At 37.6% G+C, this 17,844-nt stretch overlaps 3 protein-coding genes across 4 annotated transcripts; 2 read left to right on the forward strand and 1 right to left on the reverse strand.

Moving 5' to 3' along the window:
• LOC136266194 (uncharacterized) lies at positions 1–2,010 on the forward strand. Its single transcript, XM_066061195.1, has one exon. The coding sequence runs from the start codon at positions 81–83 to the stop codon at positions 1,569–1,571; it is 1,491 nt and encodes a 496-aa protein (XP_065917267.1). The 5' UTR covers positions 1–80; the 3' UTR covers positions 1,572–2,010.
• LOC136266191 (uncharacterized) lies at positions 202–3,856 on the reverse strand. 2 transcript variants are annotated; one of them, XM_066061192.1, is made up of 3 exons: positions 3,457–3,856; positions 2,520–3,328; positions 202–2,465 (listed from the first exon to the last, which is right to left on the reverse strand). In XM_066061192.1, exons 1-3 carry the CDS (start codon positions 3,760–3,762, stop codon positions 1,715–1,717), a joined length of 1,866 nt encoding a protein of 621 aa, XP_065917264.1. In that variant the 5' UTR covers positions 3,763–3,856; the 3' UTR covers positions 202–1,714. The 2 variants fall into 2 exon arrangements, with proteins under 2 accessions (XP_065917264.1, XP_065917263.1); XM_066061191.1 differs by having other exon boundaries at positions 202–3,328.
• A 131-nt stretch (positions 3,857–3,987) lies between these two features.
• LOC136266192 (TNF receptor-associated factor 2-like) lies at positions 3,988–17,120 on the forward strand. The gene is made up of 7 exons (XM_066061193.1): positions 3,988–4,134; positions 8,705–8,890; positions 10,829–10,862; positions 11,852–11,956; positions 12,009–12,173; positions 12,219–12,290; positions 15,755–17,120. Exons 2-7 carry the CDS (start codon positions 8,742–8,744, stop codon positions 16,937–16,939), a joined length of 1,710 nt encoding a protein of 569 aa, XP_065917265.1. The 5' UTR covers positions 3,988–4,134; positions 8,705–8,741; the 3' UTR covers positions 16,940–17,120.
• Positions 17,121–17,844: the final 724 nt, after the last annotated feature.

The following is a 17,844-nucleotide window of genomic DNA, read 5'->3' on the forward strand; positions in this document are numbered from 1 at the left end:
CGTTTGTTGGGGTGGAAGAATAGAGAGTTTTCATCACGTGATTGAAATTACGAAGCCGCCATTTTGTTGCACAGGTAGCAATGGTGTTATGCGCGATAGTCGACTGTTCAAGTCGTTCTGACAATGGCAGCGGAATATCTTTCTACGGTATTCCTACTGTGACTGATCGATACGGAGAAGCAGAACTTGAACTATGGAAAAAGAGGAGAGACGGATATTTGGCTGCTATTTCCAGGGCAGATTTAGACCTAACTGCACTACACAATTACAAGATTTGTGAAAAGCACTTCCATTCTGGCAAGCCGGCTTATCTCTATAATACAACGGATCCTGACTGGTTACCCACCTTGCACCTTGGCCACAAGGAACATGGGAGTGCTGATACAGCGGATGTCACAGCTTCAGTGGATAGATGGAGAAGAGCTCAAGAAAGAGAGAAGTGGAAGAGGATAGAAGAATTGTTGCCCACTTTAGTAGCAGAGGAAGTCCAGGTAATTGTTGCAGAAGAGATTAGACTAGTTGCCACAGAGCAAATAGAAATTGCAAGACAGTACTTTAGACCAGTGGACAGTTGTGAGTGCTCAAGCAAGATTGAAAGTCTGCAGAAGGAACTTGCTAAGAGTAAAGAGCATGCTACATCTCTAACAATGGAACTTAAAAAACTCACTTTTAATGAAGAATGCTTAGTAGATGACGATTTTGCAAAGACTCACACTGGTTTGCCTAATGCCAAAACTGTAAAAGCTGTTTTTGAGCATGTGCTCAAGACTCTGCCATCAGATGGTGTAACCAAGTTATCACCATTTCAAGAGTTCATGTGTGTGTTGCTCAAGTTAAGAATGAATAGTTCAGTGGAATATCTGGCATATCGTTTTGGAGTCTCACCGTCGACAGTATCTAGAATATTCTTAAAGTGGTTGAAGCAGATGGATTTACGACTAAGCAATTTGATATTGTGGCCAGACCGTGAAGCTCTTCGTAAAACAATGCCAGCCTGCTTTCAAGCCTCTTTTGGGAAGAAAGTTGCTATCATTATCGATTGCTTTGAGATTTTCATAGATCGACCATCCAACTTGCAAGCTCGAGCCAGCACCTGGTCCAACTATAAGCATAATAACACTGTAAAGGTGCTTATTGGCATTACACCCCAAGGAGTAGTGTCGTTTGTGTCAAAATGTTGGGGAGGCCGAGTAAGCGATAAATACCTAACAGACCATTGTGGTCTTTTAGGCAAGTTGCTACCTGGAGATGTTGTTTTGGCTGACAGGGGATTTGACATTGCCGAATCTGTTGGTTTAATGCAAGCTAGTTTGCATATTCCAGCGTTTACTAGGGGTAAACAACAGCTTTCAGCCATAGAAATCGAAGACACAAGGCAAATTGCAAATGTTCGTATTCATGTTGAACGGGTGATTGGCTGTGTCAGGCAGAAATACTCTATTTTGCGGAGCACTGTACCAATTAATTTTGTAACGAAAAGGGCAAATGAAGAAGTGCCTATTCTAGACCATATTGTCCGTGTCTGTTGTGCCTTGAACAACCTATGTGATTCCGTTGTTCCGTTCGAATAGCACACTTTGTTAACTACTACATAGTGAACATTTTCATCCATGTACATACACTGTTAACATTTTTATTCATGTACTATATACATAGTGAACATTTTTATTCATGTACATACACTGTGAACATTTTATTACATGTATACTAATAATCACTTCTTTGATTTTCTTTTCCCTTTTGATTTGCTGAATCTGGGTAATATTCTGCAATCTGGGCAGTACCATTTTCCCTTTGGCACAGAATCTGCCTTAATTTTTAAGCACTTTAAATGGAACCATTCAATGGTACAATCTAGATTGTCACACCCTATCATCTCGCCAATTTCTGGGCCATTGCAGTAACAAAAAGTTTGACTAGGTGGTGGCCTGGTTTCGTCTGATACACTGCTGCTATACTGAGAATTGTCTACATGTCCCTGAGATGAACTGTGGCCATGAGTTTCCAAAGTACTGCTATCAATTGTAATCTCATTGGGTGTAGTGGGGGGTCGTGTGTACCAACTACCCAATAATTCAGGAAGCAAGCAAGTCCTGAAAAAAGCTTCTGCTCTTGGTACACATTCATTCTTCCAAAACGCATTGTTTCTGGAGATTCTTTCAATGTGAATTGTAGACTCCTCATTCCCAGAGAAGGTACACACACAGAAATCACAATAATCAACATCACAAACAAATATCTGTGTCTGCACCTGATAATAGTAGGCATGGTCATGATCTAGGCTGATTTGTCCATTCACTTCAATAAGACAAAAATTCTTATCCTTTGCAACAGCAGCTGATATGGACTCATCACGATGACAATAAGGGCATTTAATTTCAAGCACACCTTTGGGACAGCAATCACAATAGATGATGCCATCTGGAGATGCCCCAATGTAAGGCCATTGTGGATTAATGAACAACCTGCATTCAGCTACATGTAAGTTTGTATGCTTGGATTTAACTGTTTTTTCGTACCTTTCCCTGGCTTGCTTTTCATGTCTACAACCCCAGCTTGTCTGCTTGGATGTAAAGCTGAAAGCATCAGGATAACAAATAGTTTTTACCAAGCTCTGAGCCGGGTTGGTTACATCAGTGTGACAGACTGCCTTCATCCGAGATGCAGTAACTCTTCCAGCCCTGCACTTAAACCATAGTGGTGTTTTACTTTGCTTCCTTGTTTCCTTCTCCACAGCCTGTGACATGTCATCAGTTATTTCTATAGAAACTTTTTCACAGGCATTCAACAAATCAGGGTAATTTAGTTTGCAGCTATCTGAAGTACGGAGTGATGGTAGTGGTTTGGGGAAATTTGAAAGTGATGCTTTTGGAATATATCTATCTGAATGTGGTGGAACTAATGATAGAATTGCTGGCTTTGTATCACACAAGCTCAGATTGTTAAAAAATTGCTCCATTTCTGTGTCTGTTGGTAATGTACCACTTTTGGAAACTGGTCTATCTGAGTTGGTTTCACTGCCCTCTAACGTTTCATCCAATTTTCTCTTCTTTCCTCGTGCCGATGTGAAGTCAATATCTCTGATCTCCAAGTACTCAACTGCTGTTGATGCTGAAGGTATTATCCAACCACACTGCTGTTGTGTGCAAGTTTGTACTTCTTCCATTCGGTACAGAGCCTCCAAATAAAACAATAATGCTGCAACATGTGTGCACACTTCTCCTAGCCCTGCCATGCAGTTACAATGTGCACAGGAGATTTCACCAGTGGTTTCAATGATAACCCAACACTTCAATGGAGTCTCTCTCAGCCGTTGTGAATGACGGACCTACACGTTAGAACAAACAAGAGTTTAAACATTTTTATTCAACACAATGCAGTGTAATAATAGTACAAGAAATGCATGTAGATGTTGCTGGCAAAAAGAGCCAGAAGTTGTACGAAATAGCTACTCACTCGACCAGTAGTGAGATACTTGTCAGCAACTTTACGAGTCTTAATCTCCTTCACCCATCCACAAACAAACTGGTTATATGCCTCTAGGCCTTTACGGGCTTTAAACTGCTTAGCTGTGACGAAACTAGTCTGTAGTACTAGGTAGGACACCAAATCACACGCATCTACGGGAGGTGTCACATCCACTTCTTCCCCAAACAGGCCGTCAGATAGAGGATCTGTTCCATTAATAACCGAGATTTTGGCAAGGTACCTGTCTTTGGCATCAGGTGGCAGGTTTTCGGCGTATAACGATAAACGCTGCATGAGTCCTGTTCCATACGCAACACATGTGCAGACAAATGGCGGATTTGAAAAATTACGTAATTTAGATCACGCGATGAAAACACTCTATACTGGAGAAATACCAGAAGAAAGCAATCTGGCCACAACTCCAGTGTTAGGAAAATTGGTTGACTTATTTTATTTCAAGCGCTACTCCACTGAACTGGGGAGCCATTTTAACGCTCAGATTTGCATTCCGAAAAGGGGGTGGGGCCGAACGCATTGGGGCGGTATATATTGGGGCTAGTTCAGGTTGAGGCACGTTTGTATTCCCACCGTGTAGAACAGCGTTTACTTCCAAGTTGGAGAATTACGATTGGATATTGTCTTGTCTAGTTTGTGCCACATTTATCTGTAAGTTTGTACTAATTTAACGAATTTTTTGTAAAAGGTAATAGTACAAGAAAAGGTCTTCACGCTCAAACAGTGGGCAGAGAGGCAAACTCTGCCCAATCCTATGATGATCGAACGCATTTATTGTCCTGTAGAGATGTGCTTTTTAAAATACAGTTGAAGCGAAGTGGCACATGTGTTTTGCAGGAATAAAACTGTCCTGGTTTAATACAGCGCAGCACCCCGTGGAGCCTTTTGAACAATTTGCAGACTAAATAATGTTGTCTACTATAAAAGCATAACATAGATAGTATATTGGGTACGTAGAATATACTGTCTGGATAAAACTGTCCATGCTACGTTTTAATAGATGGTGTTTGGCTGTTTCTAATTCTGTCATTTAGATCTGTCCACGTGATTACTAAAACTAACGTTAAATTTGTGTCACTGGTGTCTACCTCTTGCATGTATGTTAATGTGTATATAATTATATTGTATGTTATGTATGGGCACTGCTGAAAAGCAGTAGTTTTCTACTGATGCAGTCTCCCCCCCTCCAAAAAAAAAACTACATTGGGGAGTGGGTTCCAAAGCTAAATTACAGGGGAAAGAAAATTATATAAATGTTCGTCATTTCCATTCCTTAATCAAGGGTCACAAGGTTTGTAGTTTATCTACTGTGGTTTTTTGTAATCTTACCATTTTTACTACACATGTGTGATAACACAACTGTGCATCATTAAAATCACCATAAATACATCAGTTTTTAAACGGCTTGCACGGCTGGTTTAAAAATTTGCACATGCATATTTCAAAATGGCAAGATTACAAAAAATCGCTGTAGTTCTGCCTTGCCATGCCTACTGTACTTTTTGCACATCAGTATGATCATAGTGTAATAGGGTACATAGTCTCATATGGCCAGACTTGACTACTGCTTTTTGGTTTGTGATGCTATTGGTTGGTAAGATAGGGTCTGATGAAATTTGGTTAACAAAATTGTGTTTTTACAGTTGAGCAGTTGCCATAGCTTGCTGTTGTTACTGTGTAGCTAGCAACAGTGTCAGTCTTGTTTGGGTAAATTTTTATGTTTTGACATGCCAACATTTAGAAATCAATAATTATACTGAATTTTGTGGATATGTGCAACTTTGTCAATGAAACTTTGCAAGACTATTTCCGACCAATTGCAACCAATAATGTCACAAATTAAAAGAAGAGGTGAGATAGCAGTCTGGTTAGGTCATACAGACCACATTGGTAGTTTGATATAGCAAGTGGAAGGAAGAATTAAGAAGTTTGCATCCGTACCATGAATCTGGTATTGTGGTTGACCACCAGTTCCTGCTGCAACTGAGTAAAATTTTGTTACATAAACAGATCATTACAGCCACCTGCTACCCTGTATGCCTCGATACAATGGTGAACAGCACACCTGTTTGCTATTTTCTCAAGATATGGCTGTCAAAGTTTAAGCAGCATGTACAGAAGCCATTTTTTTTAGTTGCTATCATCTGGTAATGGCAAATTTCAAAAAAAAATTTTTTGTGGCGTGGGGCTGATAAGAAAAATAGCTCTGCACAATGGTAGACAATCGGGTAAATCGTCTAAGAGTTCTGTTAGTACAAGGGGTTTTATGGTGATCACTTACTTGTTTTAGGCCCTGCAAATTTCATGGTGAAACTAATCATATGGAAATTGTTCTGAGCCGCCATAAGCTGTTCTGTGGTCTTTTATGTAACAATGCAATCAAATATACCACGACAAAATAAATTAATAGATTTGTGCATGTAATAGCGATAGCAAATCCTTCACTGAGATTTAAGAGCCAGAGCTATCGTATTGAGAAAATGTAGCTCAGTAATTTTAAAGGGTATTTTACTATAGCAGATACAAAGCTATCAAACTAATGCTGATTTAATTTATGTATATATACTGAGATACTGCAATCAACCATGATAACAATATTATCTCAGTTTGTGCATGACAAGTAGAAGGGAAGTTTAAGTTGGATTAGAAATCAAATTATTTTAAAATTGTGAAACAAGGGAATTATCTTAAAAGTGGTAAAACAAGGAGGTTGTCTATATCCAGTGTTGGGAGTAACGCGTTACATATGTAACGTGTTACGTAATATTATTACTTTTGTGGTAACTAAGTAATATAACGAAATACGCTATAAAAACAGGTAATATAACTCCAGTTACTTTACTTATAAATGTAACGCGTTACCTAAGTAATATAGTTACTGTAACGAATCTAATATTACGAAATATTATTACTACAAGTAACGAAGTTACTAATCTCGTTAGCAATCCACTGAGTAACGCTTAGCCACAACGAAGTAATGAAGCCTACTGAATGAAGCTTATTCACCAGCTTCTTACTCAAAATCAAGATTTGTACGTTGTTTAACAACGCAATCGTGTCACGTGATGAGGTGGTAGTTTCACACGTGACAGCTTAAGGCTGTGGATACAAAGTAATATAATATGTAATATTATTACAGTTACTTTATTTTATGGGTAATATGTAACTGTAACTAAATAGTTCAGCTGCAAGTAATATGTAATATGTAACTAGTTACTTTTATAAAGTAACTTGCCCAACACTGTCTATATCTGCAGGTATACTAGTGGATATTAGATCCCTAAACTTCAGTCTATAACCATGACTGGATTAGGGATATTAAATGTCCACTGGTATACCTTCAGGTATAGGCAACCTTCCTTGTTTTACCACTTATTAGTTCATTCTCTTGTTTCACAACAAAAAGAAAAATTGTTTTTAAATTTGATCCCTAATCCAACTTTAATTTTTTTTGTTGTTTTTTTCATAACATAATTATGACAAATGAACCCATGTATACCACATTAAAAGAACCACATTAAAAGAAAGAATGCACCAATCATGTCATAACAGTAATTTTGTGTCACAATGCACACACCAATAATCAATTACATAATAGAAAGGGAGGTGGCCATTATACTTTGTTTTCAGCTATGACCACCTGTTACACAGCATTACAAACAAAGAACATTACGAGAAGCGTCTCTGTAATCAATCCAGTTGCTACGGAAAATAAGGATGATATGCCAAAATGGCCACAAAGAAACTGCATTGCGCTATTGCGAGTCAACACTTTGCATTGTCAATGGAAAGACAAATTAAAGGAGGACAAAGGCAAGTCTTATGATGTGTGTAGTGTACATACGTACTGCAGTTGGGATGAAGCGATGTCAAAAAGTGAAGAAATCAAGCCTGTACTCTTACCCATTGTCTAGTTATGCTTGGCTGGAGCCATCAGTCAGTCAGCATAAAATTCTGTTAAATAGAAGAAAAAAAATAGAAACTTTTTTGGAAGGGTTTGGGTTGGTCTGAAGACATTTTTGGGCTTGGCTGTGCCTAACCAATGCTGCCAAGCTTCGTGTATTTTCTGTGCTTCAAACTACAGTGAAGGCCAAAAGGCCTTATTAAAGTTTCTTCACTCTTTCACCTGCTCCATTGCCCCATTGTGTGTGTCTGTGTATAGTATTGGTCCCAGGTTTATTATTGCTATTAGACAGGAAACATTTACTCGCATTGGTCCAATTATTCAGTGGTATTAATAAGGACCTATAGTTGACTGGGAAAGCCAATGCCAAATGTTTGTCCTGATTGTGAGGTTGGTACTCGGGTATACAAAAACACCACCTGTGAAACATTATGCATCTCTCCTGTTCATTGCTAATTGCATCTATGATGTTTAATTTCTAATTTAGTGTGTGGTGGGTGTGTTTAGTATATGCATAGCCAAGTGCCTAGGGCATCGTCCCGGTAATCAAGGTTCTAGTTTCAATGCCCAGTTATGCCGAATTGGTGTTGCTTCCTTGAGCAAGAAAGTTTACTCTTGCATGGCAGTATACCCAGCTGTTTAAATGGGAACCCGGTGGCCTGGTGTAAACTGTGCGTGTGCTTGCGTGCATTTAGTATGTGCGTGTGTGTGTGTGTGTGTATGTATGTAGTAGTATGTGGATGTTGAATAAATAAATCAAGTCCTTAGCCTTACCCATAGTCAAGTTACAGTATGCCTTGCTGAAGGCATCAGTTAGTTGCATGGCTACATGTAGCCAATTAGTATAAAATTCAGTTAAATAAAAGTTCACAAAAACACTTTTAAAATTTTACCTAATCATTGCTGCCAAGCTGGTATGAACGAAGGGAAAGCGATGCTGGTTTTTAGGCACACAAATTACACGTGTATGCATGCATCATTTATATATTCCCATTATTGTGTGCCAGATTCTAATGATGCATGATGTCAGAAAGTGTTATAGTTATAACTTGTTATTTAAAATTATAATTATATAATTGAGTATTAGTGCACTAATCAAAATGTACCATATAGTCCTTTCAGCAAATAACTTGATTGTGGAAAAGTTTTTAGCTATTAGTAAGGTGCAAAACCACAGTAATGTAAACTGCTTGTAATTTTACTATCATAGTGTGTTGGTTCACTTTACAATCATTTGTCACACAGCACATTTTGTCAGTTTTTATTGGGGCTTTTATACTGTGCTGTATTCCTGTAATGTTGCAGTTTTCTTACCAGGATACGTACAGACTTTCTTGGCTTTTGTTACTGAGCCATGCAAGGGCACAAAGTATACCCACAAGATGGTAGAGAAGTTCCTGATGGACTACTTTGTTTCTACTGTCGTCTGGTGATGAAAGACCCTGTGCAAACTACTCAAACTGGACGTTGTTTTTGCAGGATGTGTTTTGATAGTGCTCAGAAGTAAGTCAAATTACCAATGTAGTAGCTGGACACTGCACGGTTGATATTGTTTGTATATGATATGCATGTATGTACGTATATGCAGTGAAACATGTTAATGTGTACATTTGAAAATGAAGACACCTGTATCCCTTACTGACACATGGAAATCAGGACACCTCGATAATCAGGATTCTTTTGTTCAGGTACCAAGGTACCCAAAATACAACACAGGCTTCACTGTAATCACAAAGGCTTGCAAGTGGTGACAACATAGGACATGATGTTGACTGCCTAGGTTTTAGTTACTGTTTACAAAGCTTAAGAATGTTTTTATAGCTTGTCTGTTTAGTGAATTTAAAATTCTATTGTTGATGTTGGTATAATTCACCCTGTAGACAGTGTATTTTTTAATAATACATTAAATGCCAGGTATTTCATAGTTCATTATTTATTATTGTAATTCATTACATAATTACTACTGTTTGTGTAAAGGAAGCATGACTTACTTGCGTAGTTGCTTCAAATCCACATATTCAGCTGTTTTAAAGTTTGTCTATTGTGTTCTCTTATTAAAATTACCTTGACAAGCCTTGAGTCTATTTTTTTAATTCTGTACACATATAAAAGGAACATGTCCCCTTTCAACTCATAGGCGTGCACCATTTCTATATACCTACTAACCTAAAAGTTTTTTTTCCTGACCATCAAAACTTCCGTACAGCCTGACAAAAAAAAACTGTTCACAGTGTGTTTAGACTAGTACTTCAAACTGACGTAAAAGTTGCATAAAGTTTAATTCCTACAATGCTTATGTGGCCTTCATTTGCAGTACAGCTTTAATCCAACATCGCTCGAGCAAGTTGCTTGCGATTAAGTAACTTGCTAATTAAGGGGCGTGGCTACCATTTTCCTTGCGAGTCTTCATCCCTCGAGTCAATAAGATGAAGGTTCGCAAGCGAAACGGCTGCCATGCCCTTTAATTAGCAAGTTCTTTAATGGAAAGCAAATTGCTTGAGCAACGTTGGATTAAAGCTGTACCATATATGGCAGGGATGCAGTACTGATTATGCCTATGCACAAAGATGCTGTTGTATGTTACACTTATACCACCATTTTTTCAAACCGATTGCACAAGATCAAGCAATAGTAACAGCAGGTAGTACTTACCAGTGGTCTTGTTACCCTTGCCTAGTGTAGTTTAGTTCGTGGGAATGCAAAATACCAATAAGTATTGGGTCTCAGCTCAAGGAAATGCTTGATGTAGTCACATTCTCTAGCAATTCTAGGCAGTGCCAAAAATGTCCAAGCAAAACCCTTCTTACATCTATGAAATATTTTGTAGAAAACAATACAGTATAAAATCAGTGCTGAAGTGCATGAATAGTAAGTTGTGAACTGAACACCCAAATATGTGATTATTCTTTAAGCATGTGTCTATACAGTTTCAAGGCAAGCATCAAGGTTGGCTTCATCCATCTGATCATGGCTTCCAAATGACTAACGAACATTTGAATAGTGTTAACTAATTGAATATGTCATGCCGACCAAATAGTCAAATATCTGAATAATCATTTCAGCACTTTGACTCTGGGATTACATGAGTGTTGGCCTTGTATACAGTAGACATCTTAAAAATATTCTAGTTTGCCAGTATTTTGTTATGTTGCAATGGCAGGGGAATGGTGTTTAAATGGCATTGAAATGAAGACAGAATGCCGCTTGTATGGCACCTGAAAACAGCAGTGATATACGTACCATGCAATTCAATAGAATGGGAACATTTTTTGATGCCTAAAGCATGTAGTCTTGTTTAGTGGTGAAAAGAAATAAATACCTAGATCACAATTTTGAGATGATGCAGTAACCAATGAGCACCATTACCTATACATTTGGTACATTTTAAAAGTGTTATGTGTATAGCGTAGTGTTTTATGTCTAATTAACTTGTCACTGTAGTGATCCAAACATCAAGTTTTATCCTGGAGATGAGGTGAGTGCATGTACAGTAAATAGTAGGGATCACAAAGGTTTATAATTTGTCCCACCTACTACCTTCCACAAAAAAATATTAAGGAGAAACCTGCCTCATATTATGTACAGTACGTACTTCATAGACATCCATCGTCTTGGCAGTATTAGTTGGGTGCAATATGAAAACCGTAAACAAAAAGGTTTTGAATTCTACCTAATCCACCATAGGACACACTATTTGAGGTACATTGTAGAGTTTGAAGTTAATTACTGACAAAATAATACTATGGGTATGGCATGTGTCAGAAAATGTTCAAGGCTTCTACTCCATAGTGACACCCTAGTAATAGAAATCACCATGTAACTGGGGTGCATTATAACATAGATCAGTGGTATAGTGCTGTAATCGCCATTCCACATAGTGAGAAGTAGCTGTGCTTGAAAATTAGGCTTGCACCAAATTATGCTGGTATAATGTCAAGCATAATAGGCTAGCAAAAGCATCAAGCATTATGCCAGCATAATAAGGCAATTTTCAAGATTTTTAAAATTAACATGCACATTGCACGCCAAAAGCAAACATGAACACACTACACCTTATTGCTGCATTTCATATTAAGAAAATATGTACTGTTACTATATTTATTGTTTCTGGCTGCTTTCAAAGCATAATTGGAAGCCTATTAGAATTTGTGGTAATGGAAATTTTTCGGCTGCTAGAAATTTCTATTAGTAAAATCAATGGTGATTAATATGCAGCAAGTCTGAGGTTAATCAGTGCAATGTTTCGGGAGTTACTGTACCTAGCTGGATCACAGACAGATTATATAGTAGATACCAGTGGTATCTACTATATAATCTATCTGTGATCCAGGATTTTTAAATGTACACTGTACCTAGCCCTTAAGTGACACAACATTAACTTGTTTGGCAGAAAATCTTTTTGATCCCTATAAGTGCTACTGTACTTAGTGATAACAACTGCATAGCAACATCATGTTACTATAGGCTCGATCAGATAGTCATAAAAAGCGAGAGATAGATAACCTCAAAGTGAAATGTGATAACCACATGTTTGGATGCCGTTGGACAGGATTCTTGAAGGAGTTGATGGTACGTATATATTTCAAACATGTGTGACTGTCTTGTACATATCACTCTTTAGGAGCACACAGACATGTGTCAGTTTGTTACAGAGGAGTGTAAGAACCCTGGATGTGGTGAACAAGTGTTAATGTCAGAACTAGATGTGCACTTGAAGGAGAAATGTCTTTACCGACAAGTAGAGTGTAAGGATTGTGGCAAGAAGATGGTTTACACAGAGCTAAAGGTGTGTGATATTGTAGTGTTGTGGGTGATGTGATGATACTTACAGGAACACACTGAACTGTGTCCTAATGCTCCGAAATTTTGTGGGAACTGTAAAAAGAAACTATCAGCATCCCAGGTATGTGTTGTAGCAATGTAATTTAAGAGTGTACTTATATTATATGTGACCGGATCTGTGAAAACCCGACACAATGGCGCAAGCCTAAATTTTCAGTATAATATATAGGCTATTGATTGTAATGCGTAAAATATTTGTGTAAATGAAAAAAAATTGTAAAATGTTTAAACGCTTTGTTCTTTATGAAGAAAGGGTGCAATGATAAAAACATGGGTACCACCTTATTCGCCTACTCAAGAGGAGTTCGAAAATCTTTGTTTCGTAGCAGTAGCCTAAAGGATATGTGAGTTATGGGCATTTGTTTACGTCATGTCGAAGCGATCATAAGCGATCGATTTTTCTTCACTGATTTCGTCTCTGTATGTAGTGAACAAAGGTGGTAGGAGAAACAAGTTGATGTTGTGCTACTTCTAAAAACCAGGCGCCATGCAGCTAGCTAACTCATCTGGAATAACTATAGACAGTATATACTACTATGAATTAACCAACTATGTATTACTACTTTACAATATGGTAGTTTGGGTTGTGCAATAATATAATTAGCTATTTCTCGTAATTCATGAAATATTCGTAATTCATTCAATTACGTTGCTATGCACTGCTAAGGAAGCGTTTGTTAAATAAACCGCTTTTACCAACATATTACGCACAAAACTATCTTCTAAACTGTTTTATAGTGTGACTAATGTGTTTTTTCCCACAAATTCTCTCGACAAAGCCTCAAAGCTGCTCTTCATTTTCGTTCGCGTATGTAAGGGATACGCCCCCTTTCAACTCGAAGCGATAGGCTATTCCTGGCAGTGTACGAGGCCTGCACCGTTGTTTTTCAGTTGCTAAATGCCTGAAAACCTCAAGGGGAAGGTAGTCTGAGGAAAGTCACCACACCCGTATTTCAGTCCGCCGAAAAGAAACCACCTCAGAGCAAAGTTCACCTGTGCAGAAGTTTAATACAGACTTCATTTCACTTTTACTTCTTACGTAAAAGCTGCTTTCACCGTTATTAAACGATTTTGCTCACGTGGGTGCGTACAGACAAACATAGGTAGATAGGTAGATAGATAGGTACACACATACACTTTTACGGAAACAATTACAGTAAGCCCGGTTTAAAAACTCACCATGTAATGGACTTCCCTATTCATGGGGAACACAATGGTGCAAGTTGCAACTCTGTATTGCATTGCATTGCATTTGTAAGTTACAGTTGTTTTTGTAAGCACCTGCAATTTAGTTTCCCAATACTTGCTGTACAAATCGATCTTTCTGTTGCTGCTACTTTGTAGGGCTGTAACTCCAAAAGTTGTTGGCATGCAAGGCTGAAACTTGGCCAGAGCATGTACTCAGCTAAGTAGGGTATAAATATTCAATAATAAAGAATTTGAAAAATGCACCATTATGTTGGGTTTTCGCAGATCCGGTCACATATGTCCAGTCACAACTCTTTCTTCTGCCTGCTGTTTAGACTCCCTTAACATCTTACATACAGTATATAGGATTACTGTGTATTTTCAGCATACATTATACGTCTGATCTAAAATTAATTTTTTGACCAACTAAATTACAAAGTGTTTTCCCATGTCTTGTGGCTATACAACTGGTCCACAATGTTGTGCTGGTTTTAAGTAATGATGCAGCTATTAGTATCCAAACTTCAGTTGTAATCTGAACAACTCATTATCTGTATGCCAAGAGTGACTGTTCAATTAGAGCATTTCATTTTAGAATAAACGACTGTTCTATTAGAATATTTGAATGGATCTCTATAAATCAATAGATTCAGTTATCTGAACAAAGTAGCCTACATGTATCTGACTACTGTCTAACTTTTGGAGCAAAGGTGTTCAAATAGCATTGGTGGGAAAAGTTTAGTGAATACCACTCTTTGTATGCTGCAGAAAAGTTTTGCGATGTCTCATTATGGTAGTAGTGTTTTAAGTAGGAGTGACGCATGCTGCCTAAAATGCCTCCTTTTAGAAATCATCCTAGAGACATCTTACGTCACCTTTAAGGAATAATAATAGTTCATCTAACATCAAATACAGTATTAATAACAAGAAAACACTTATAGGTGGGCTGGATATAGAAAATATATCACAGAACCTGCCTGCTTGCCTGCCTAACCACAGTTGCAAGGCTGGAGGCTAAATGAAGCAGTACATGCCCACCATTTTATGCCACAAAGCCAATTTACCAGTGGCATGTGCCTTTTGCGGTTCCAACAAGTGTGCCATCTGCACCTGTCTTTCCTTTTTTCTTCAATCAGGCTAGTTGTCATCTTCATGTAGTGAAACCATACCATGGCATTAATTTTTTGTATCAACACTTTCCTTGAGCAGCAAATTTAGATACGCAACTATTTGAAGCACGTATGCTCAGTAGATAACTGTAACTTCACAATAGGTTTGAGACCACGCCTATTAATGATTTTGGTTAATTAATAATGATCGAGCATTGAGACCACACCTCTTAACAATTTGTTTACTTGATCACAATAACCACACCCCTTATTATTGGTCTAGCTGTATCTAGAGAATATGACATGCCCCCTGGTTAGGTAAAGGCTGGCTTGAGACACTCTAATACAGAAGTCACCCTAATAGAACAGTCACACTTGTATAGCTGTCTGCTATCACAACAAATTCAAACAAATTAGTATTTTAGAGATTATTAATTAAAAACGAATAATCCAAACGATAAAATGTAATTAAACAAGAAGTGAATGATGAAGTCATAGCTTAGCTTGGTGGGAAAATCCCTACATTGGCATTGAACAAAATATATGAGTGGATATGTTATAGCATTGTGGCTTAGAGGAGAAAGACAAAGGGCTCTTTGTTTTCAATTAGGTCAATTATGAAGTTCTTAAATTACCATGGAGTCTGCCCTTAGCAACCATCAGTATATAACCTGGCTTTAAATTCTATCATATTTAGCTGACACCTATTGAACATGACTTGCCTCACTGTAGTTCAGTATCTTCTCATTATCCTGTGGGCATGATAACATATTTGTTATTTTCGTAAATACTCTGCAACTACTTATCATATTCAAACCAAACTTGTTACCATGAAACCCCTCTTCTTGGTGCCAAATTTCGAGGCAATCAATAACATGTGTGTTTTTTTAAGTGTGCAAAAAGACGAAGTCAAGTAAGAAGGAACAAAAAGAATAATTTTTGAAGGATCGTATCTCCAGGACTACCAGGCATGTATAACTTTGCTCAAATTTGGTATGTAGGCGTGAAAATCACAATGACGTACTCGTGTGATGCACTGCCTTCTTGGGATGCATGACACCTTGCCGTGTGTCTTGATTTGAGCATATTTTGCACATTGGTTTTTGTAGAATTTTAGGTGATACCTTGTGTCTCTAGTACTCTAAACACTACATGGGTTAATAGAATATACACGTTTACCTACATGTACATTACATCAATGCATATTCATTTGTGCAATCATTCACAGGTTGGCAGTGACAATCTCAAGGACACCAGTGAACTTGATGATCGTTTAGCACCAATGATCAGTGAGTTCTCCAAGATGTCCCTTGCTTTCCAGGAGATGACTGCAGCCTACCAACAATCAATTAAGCAAGTTGAGGACTTGGAAATAAGGAACAAATCACTTGAGAAGAGTGCTCATCAGTTAAACGAAAAAATAGCTCTTCTTGAAAACAAATCTAGTGAATATGAAACCTTAGTTGATACTTTGCGTGATAAGGTTGAAGCTTGTGAAAAACATAGTGAAACAATGAAAAAGCAAAATGCACAACTGACTGAGAGGAATGTGCAGTTGCAAGAAATGCTATCCTCAGCCATTTCTCCAAGAAACAGTGATCAAGTAGAAGCACAGGTGAACAGCAATGGTCAACAAATTCAGCAGCTCCAACAGAGAATAGCAGTGACAGAAAATAATTGGACCACAACGAGAGAGGATATGAATTCTGTAAAGAGCTCAAACACTAAAAGTTATTCTCAGAATGTTCAACAGCAGCCACAACAAACTGTAGCAATCAAACAAAAGTCAGGTTGTGGTGGTAAAGTAGTCCCTAATGAGAAGCCACCCTCTTCAGAGTTAGTCAAACAAGTTGAAGACAAGGTGTTGGAAGTTGAGCGTACACTTAATGTCCTTAGTGTGCATCATTCAGAATTAGAGCTACAATTACAAGCCTCTCTTGCTAGTACCCACAATGGAGCATTCCTATGGCGTATTCCTGAAGTCTGTCGAAAAATACAAGATGCTATAACTGGTCGCATCACCAGCATTTATTCCCCACCATTTTACACAGGAAGGAATGGCTACAAAATGTGCATCAGAGCTTATCTTAATGGTGATGGTACTGGAGAGGGGACACACCTCTCCATCTTCTTTGTACTAATGAGGGGTGAGTATGACCCCCTCCTTCAATGGCCGTTTGAGCCTAGAGTCAGTTTAATCCTTGTTGACCAAGATCATTTGAAGCATATAGTCCAAAGCTTTATGCCTGACCTACAGTCCGGAAGTTTCAAGAGACCAGTTAGTGACATGAATGTTGCCAGTGGTTGTCCTAACTTTGCCAAGCTCTCAATCCTTGATCACCCAAGTTATGTCAAGGAAGATGTGATGTACATCAAAGCCATTGTTGATATTTCTAAAATTTTTCATCCTTAATAGTTTATATGAAATAGTTTTATTTAGATTTTTTTTAATATTTGTAACAAGACTAACTTAGCAGCAGCAGTAGTAGTAGGTAGTAGTAGTAGTAGTAGTCGTATGTATGGTATGTGTTGTGTCGTACATTAATCCTGTACACATGATTTTCTTCAATAAAAAAAGGTAGTAGTAGTTAGAACTTTATTGTTATTGTTATAATTGATTGCCATAATATATAATGTATTTCAAAATTGTGGATATTAATTTTATTAAAGCTTTACAGCAGTGCTGAAGGTCTGTAGGACACCTGGTCCTACAGCCTGTTTAACAATGTTGTACTAAGTTATATATACAACCTTAGTGATTTTGTTGAAATCTAAGGTTTATTCAAATGAACATGATTTAATTATTATTAGAGGCAAGGATTGGCTAGCCATATAGCATAGTATTTTTGTCATGTTGAGCTTTAATTAGGTACCAACCTATAGTTGAGACATCATAAACTTAATAAAACGACACACTCAGAGTTTTCCTTCATAACTTTAGCTCAAAGAAACATAAAGCCACCAAATTTGGAACAGGTGTTCTGTATAGATTGTTTTCATATTGTGGCAATTTGTACACAAAAATTCAAATTCTTTCTATTGTTAGAGCACCAAGTGTATGCTTTATTAGAAAATTATGTTTTAACATTTTTTTGAAAGTTTGGGTGTATCTGCCAACTATTTACTAAAACTCAAACTACCTATAGTTGAAACAAAAATTTCCACTGTAAAACATTTGCAAATTTATCCTTAGAAAACAAGATATAACAGCGTTTTTGAAAGTATGGACTGGAAAAAATCTGGTGAATCATTATAGGTATGGCTCTGAAATTTATGCTATAAACAGCGTACACATATTGTAAAATTTCCACTGTAACA

Source organism: Dysidea avara, chromosome 9, assembly GCF_963678975.1.
Source record: "Dysidea avara chromosome 9, odDysAvar1.4, whole genome shotgun sequence".
Classification (NCBI taxonomy): Eukaryota; Metazoa; Porifera; class Demospongiae; order Dictyoceratida; family Dysideidae; genus Dysidea; species Dysidea avara.

What these genes read in the sequence shown, in the direction of transcription:
- LOC136266191 (XM_066061191.1), bottom strand. Translation starts at nt 3,762, where the DNA reads ATGCAGCGTTTATCGTTATACGCCGAAAACCTGCCACCTGATGCCAAA. An exon ending in AGTATCTCACTACTGGTCGA is followed by an intron (nt 3,329 to 3,456) that starts GTGAGTAGCTAT and finishes TCTAACGTGTAG; the next exon opens with GTCCGTCATTCACAACGGCT.
- LOC136266194 (XM_066061195.1), top strand. Translation starts at nt 81, where the DNA reads ATGGTGTTATGCGCGATAGTCGACTGTTCAAGTCGTTCTGACAATGGC.
- LOC136266192 (XM_066061193.1), top strand. Translation starts at nt 8,742, where the DNA reads ATGCAAGGGCACAAAGTATACCCACAAGATGGTAGAGAAGTTCCTGAT. An exon ending in TGTTTTGATAGTGCTCAGAA is followed by an intron (nt 8,891 to 10,828) that starts GTAAGTCAAATT and finishes TTGTCACTGTAG; the next exon opens with TGATCCAAACATCAAGTTTT. An exon ending in AGTTTTATCCTGGAGATGAG is followed by an intron (nt 10,863 to 11,851) that starts GTGAGTGCATGT and finishes ATGTTACTATAG; the next exon opens with GCTCGATCAGATAGTCATAA.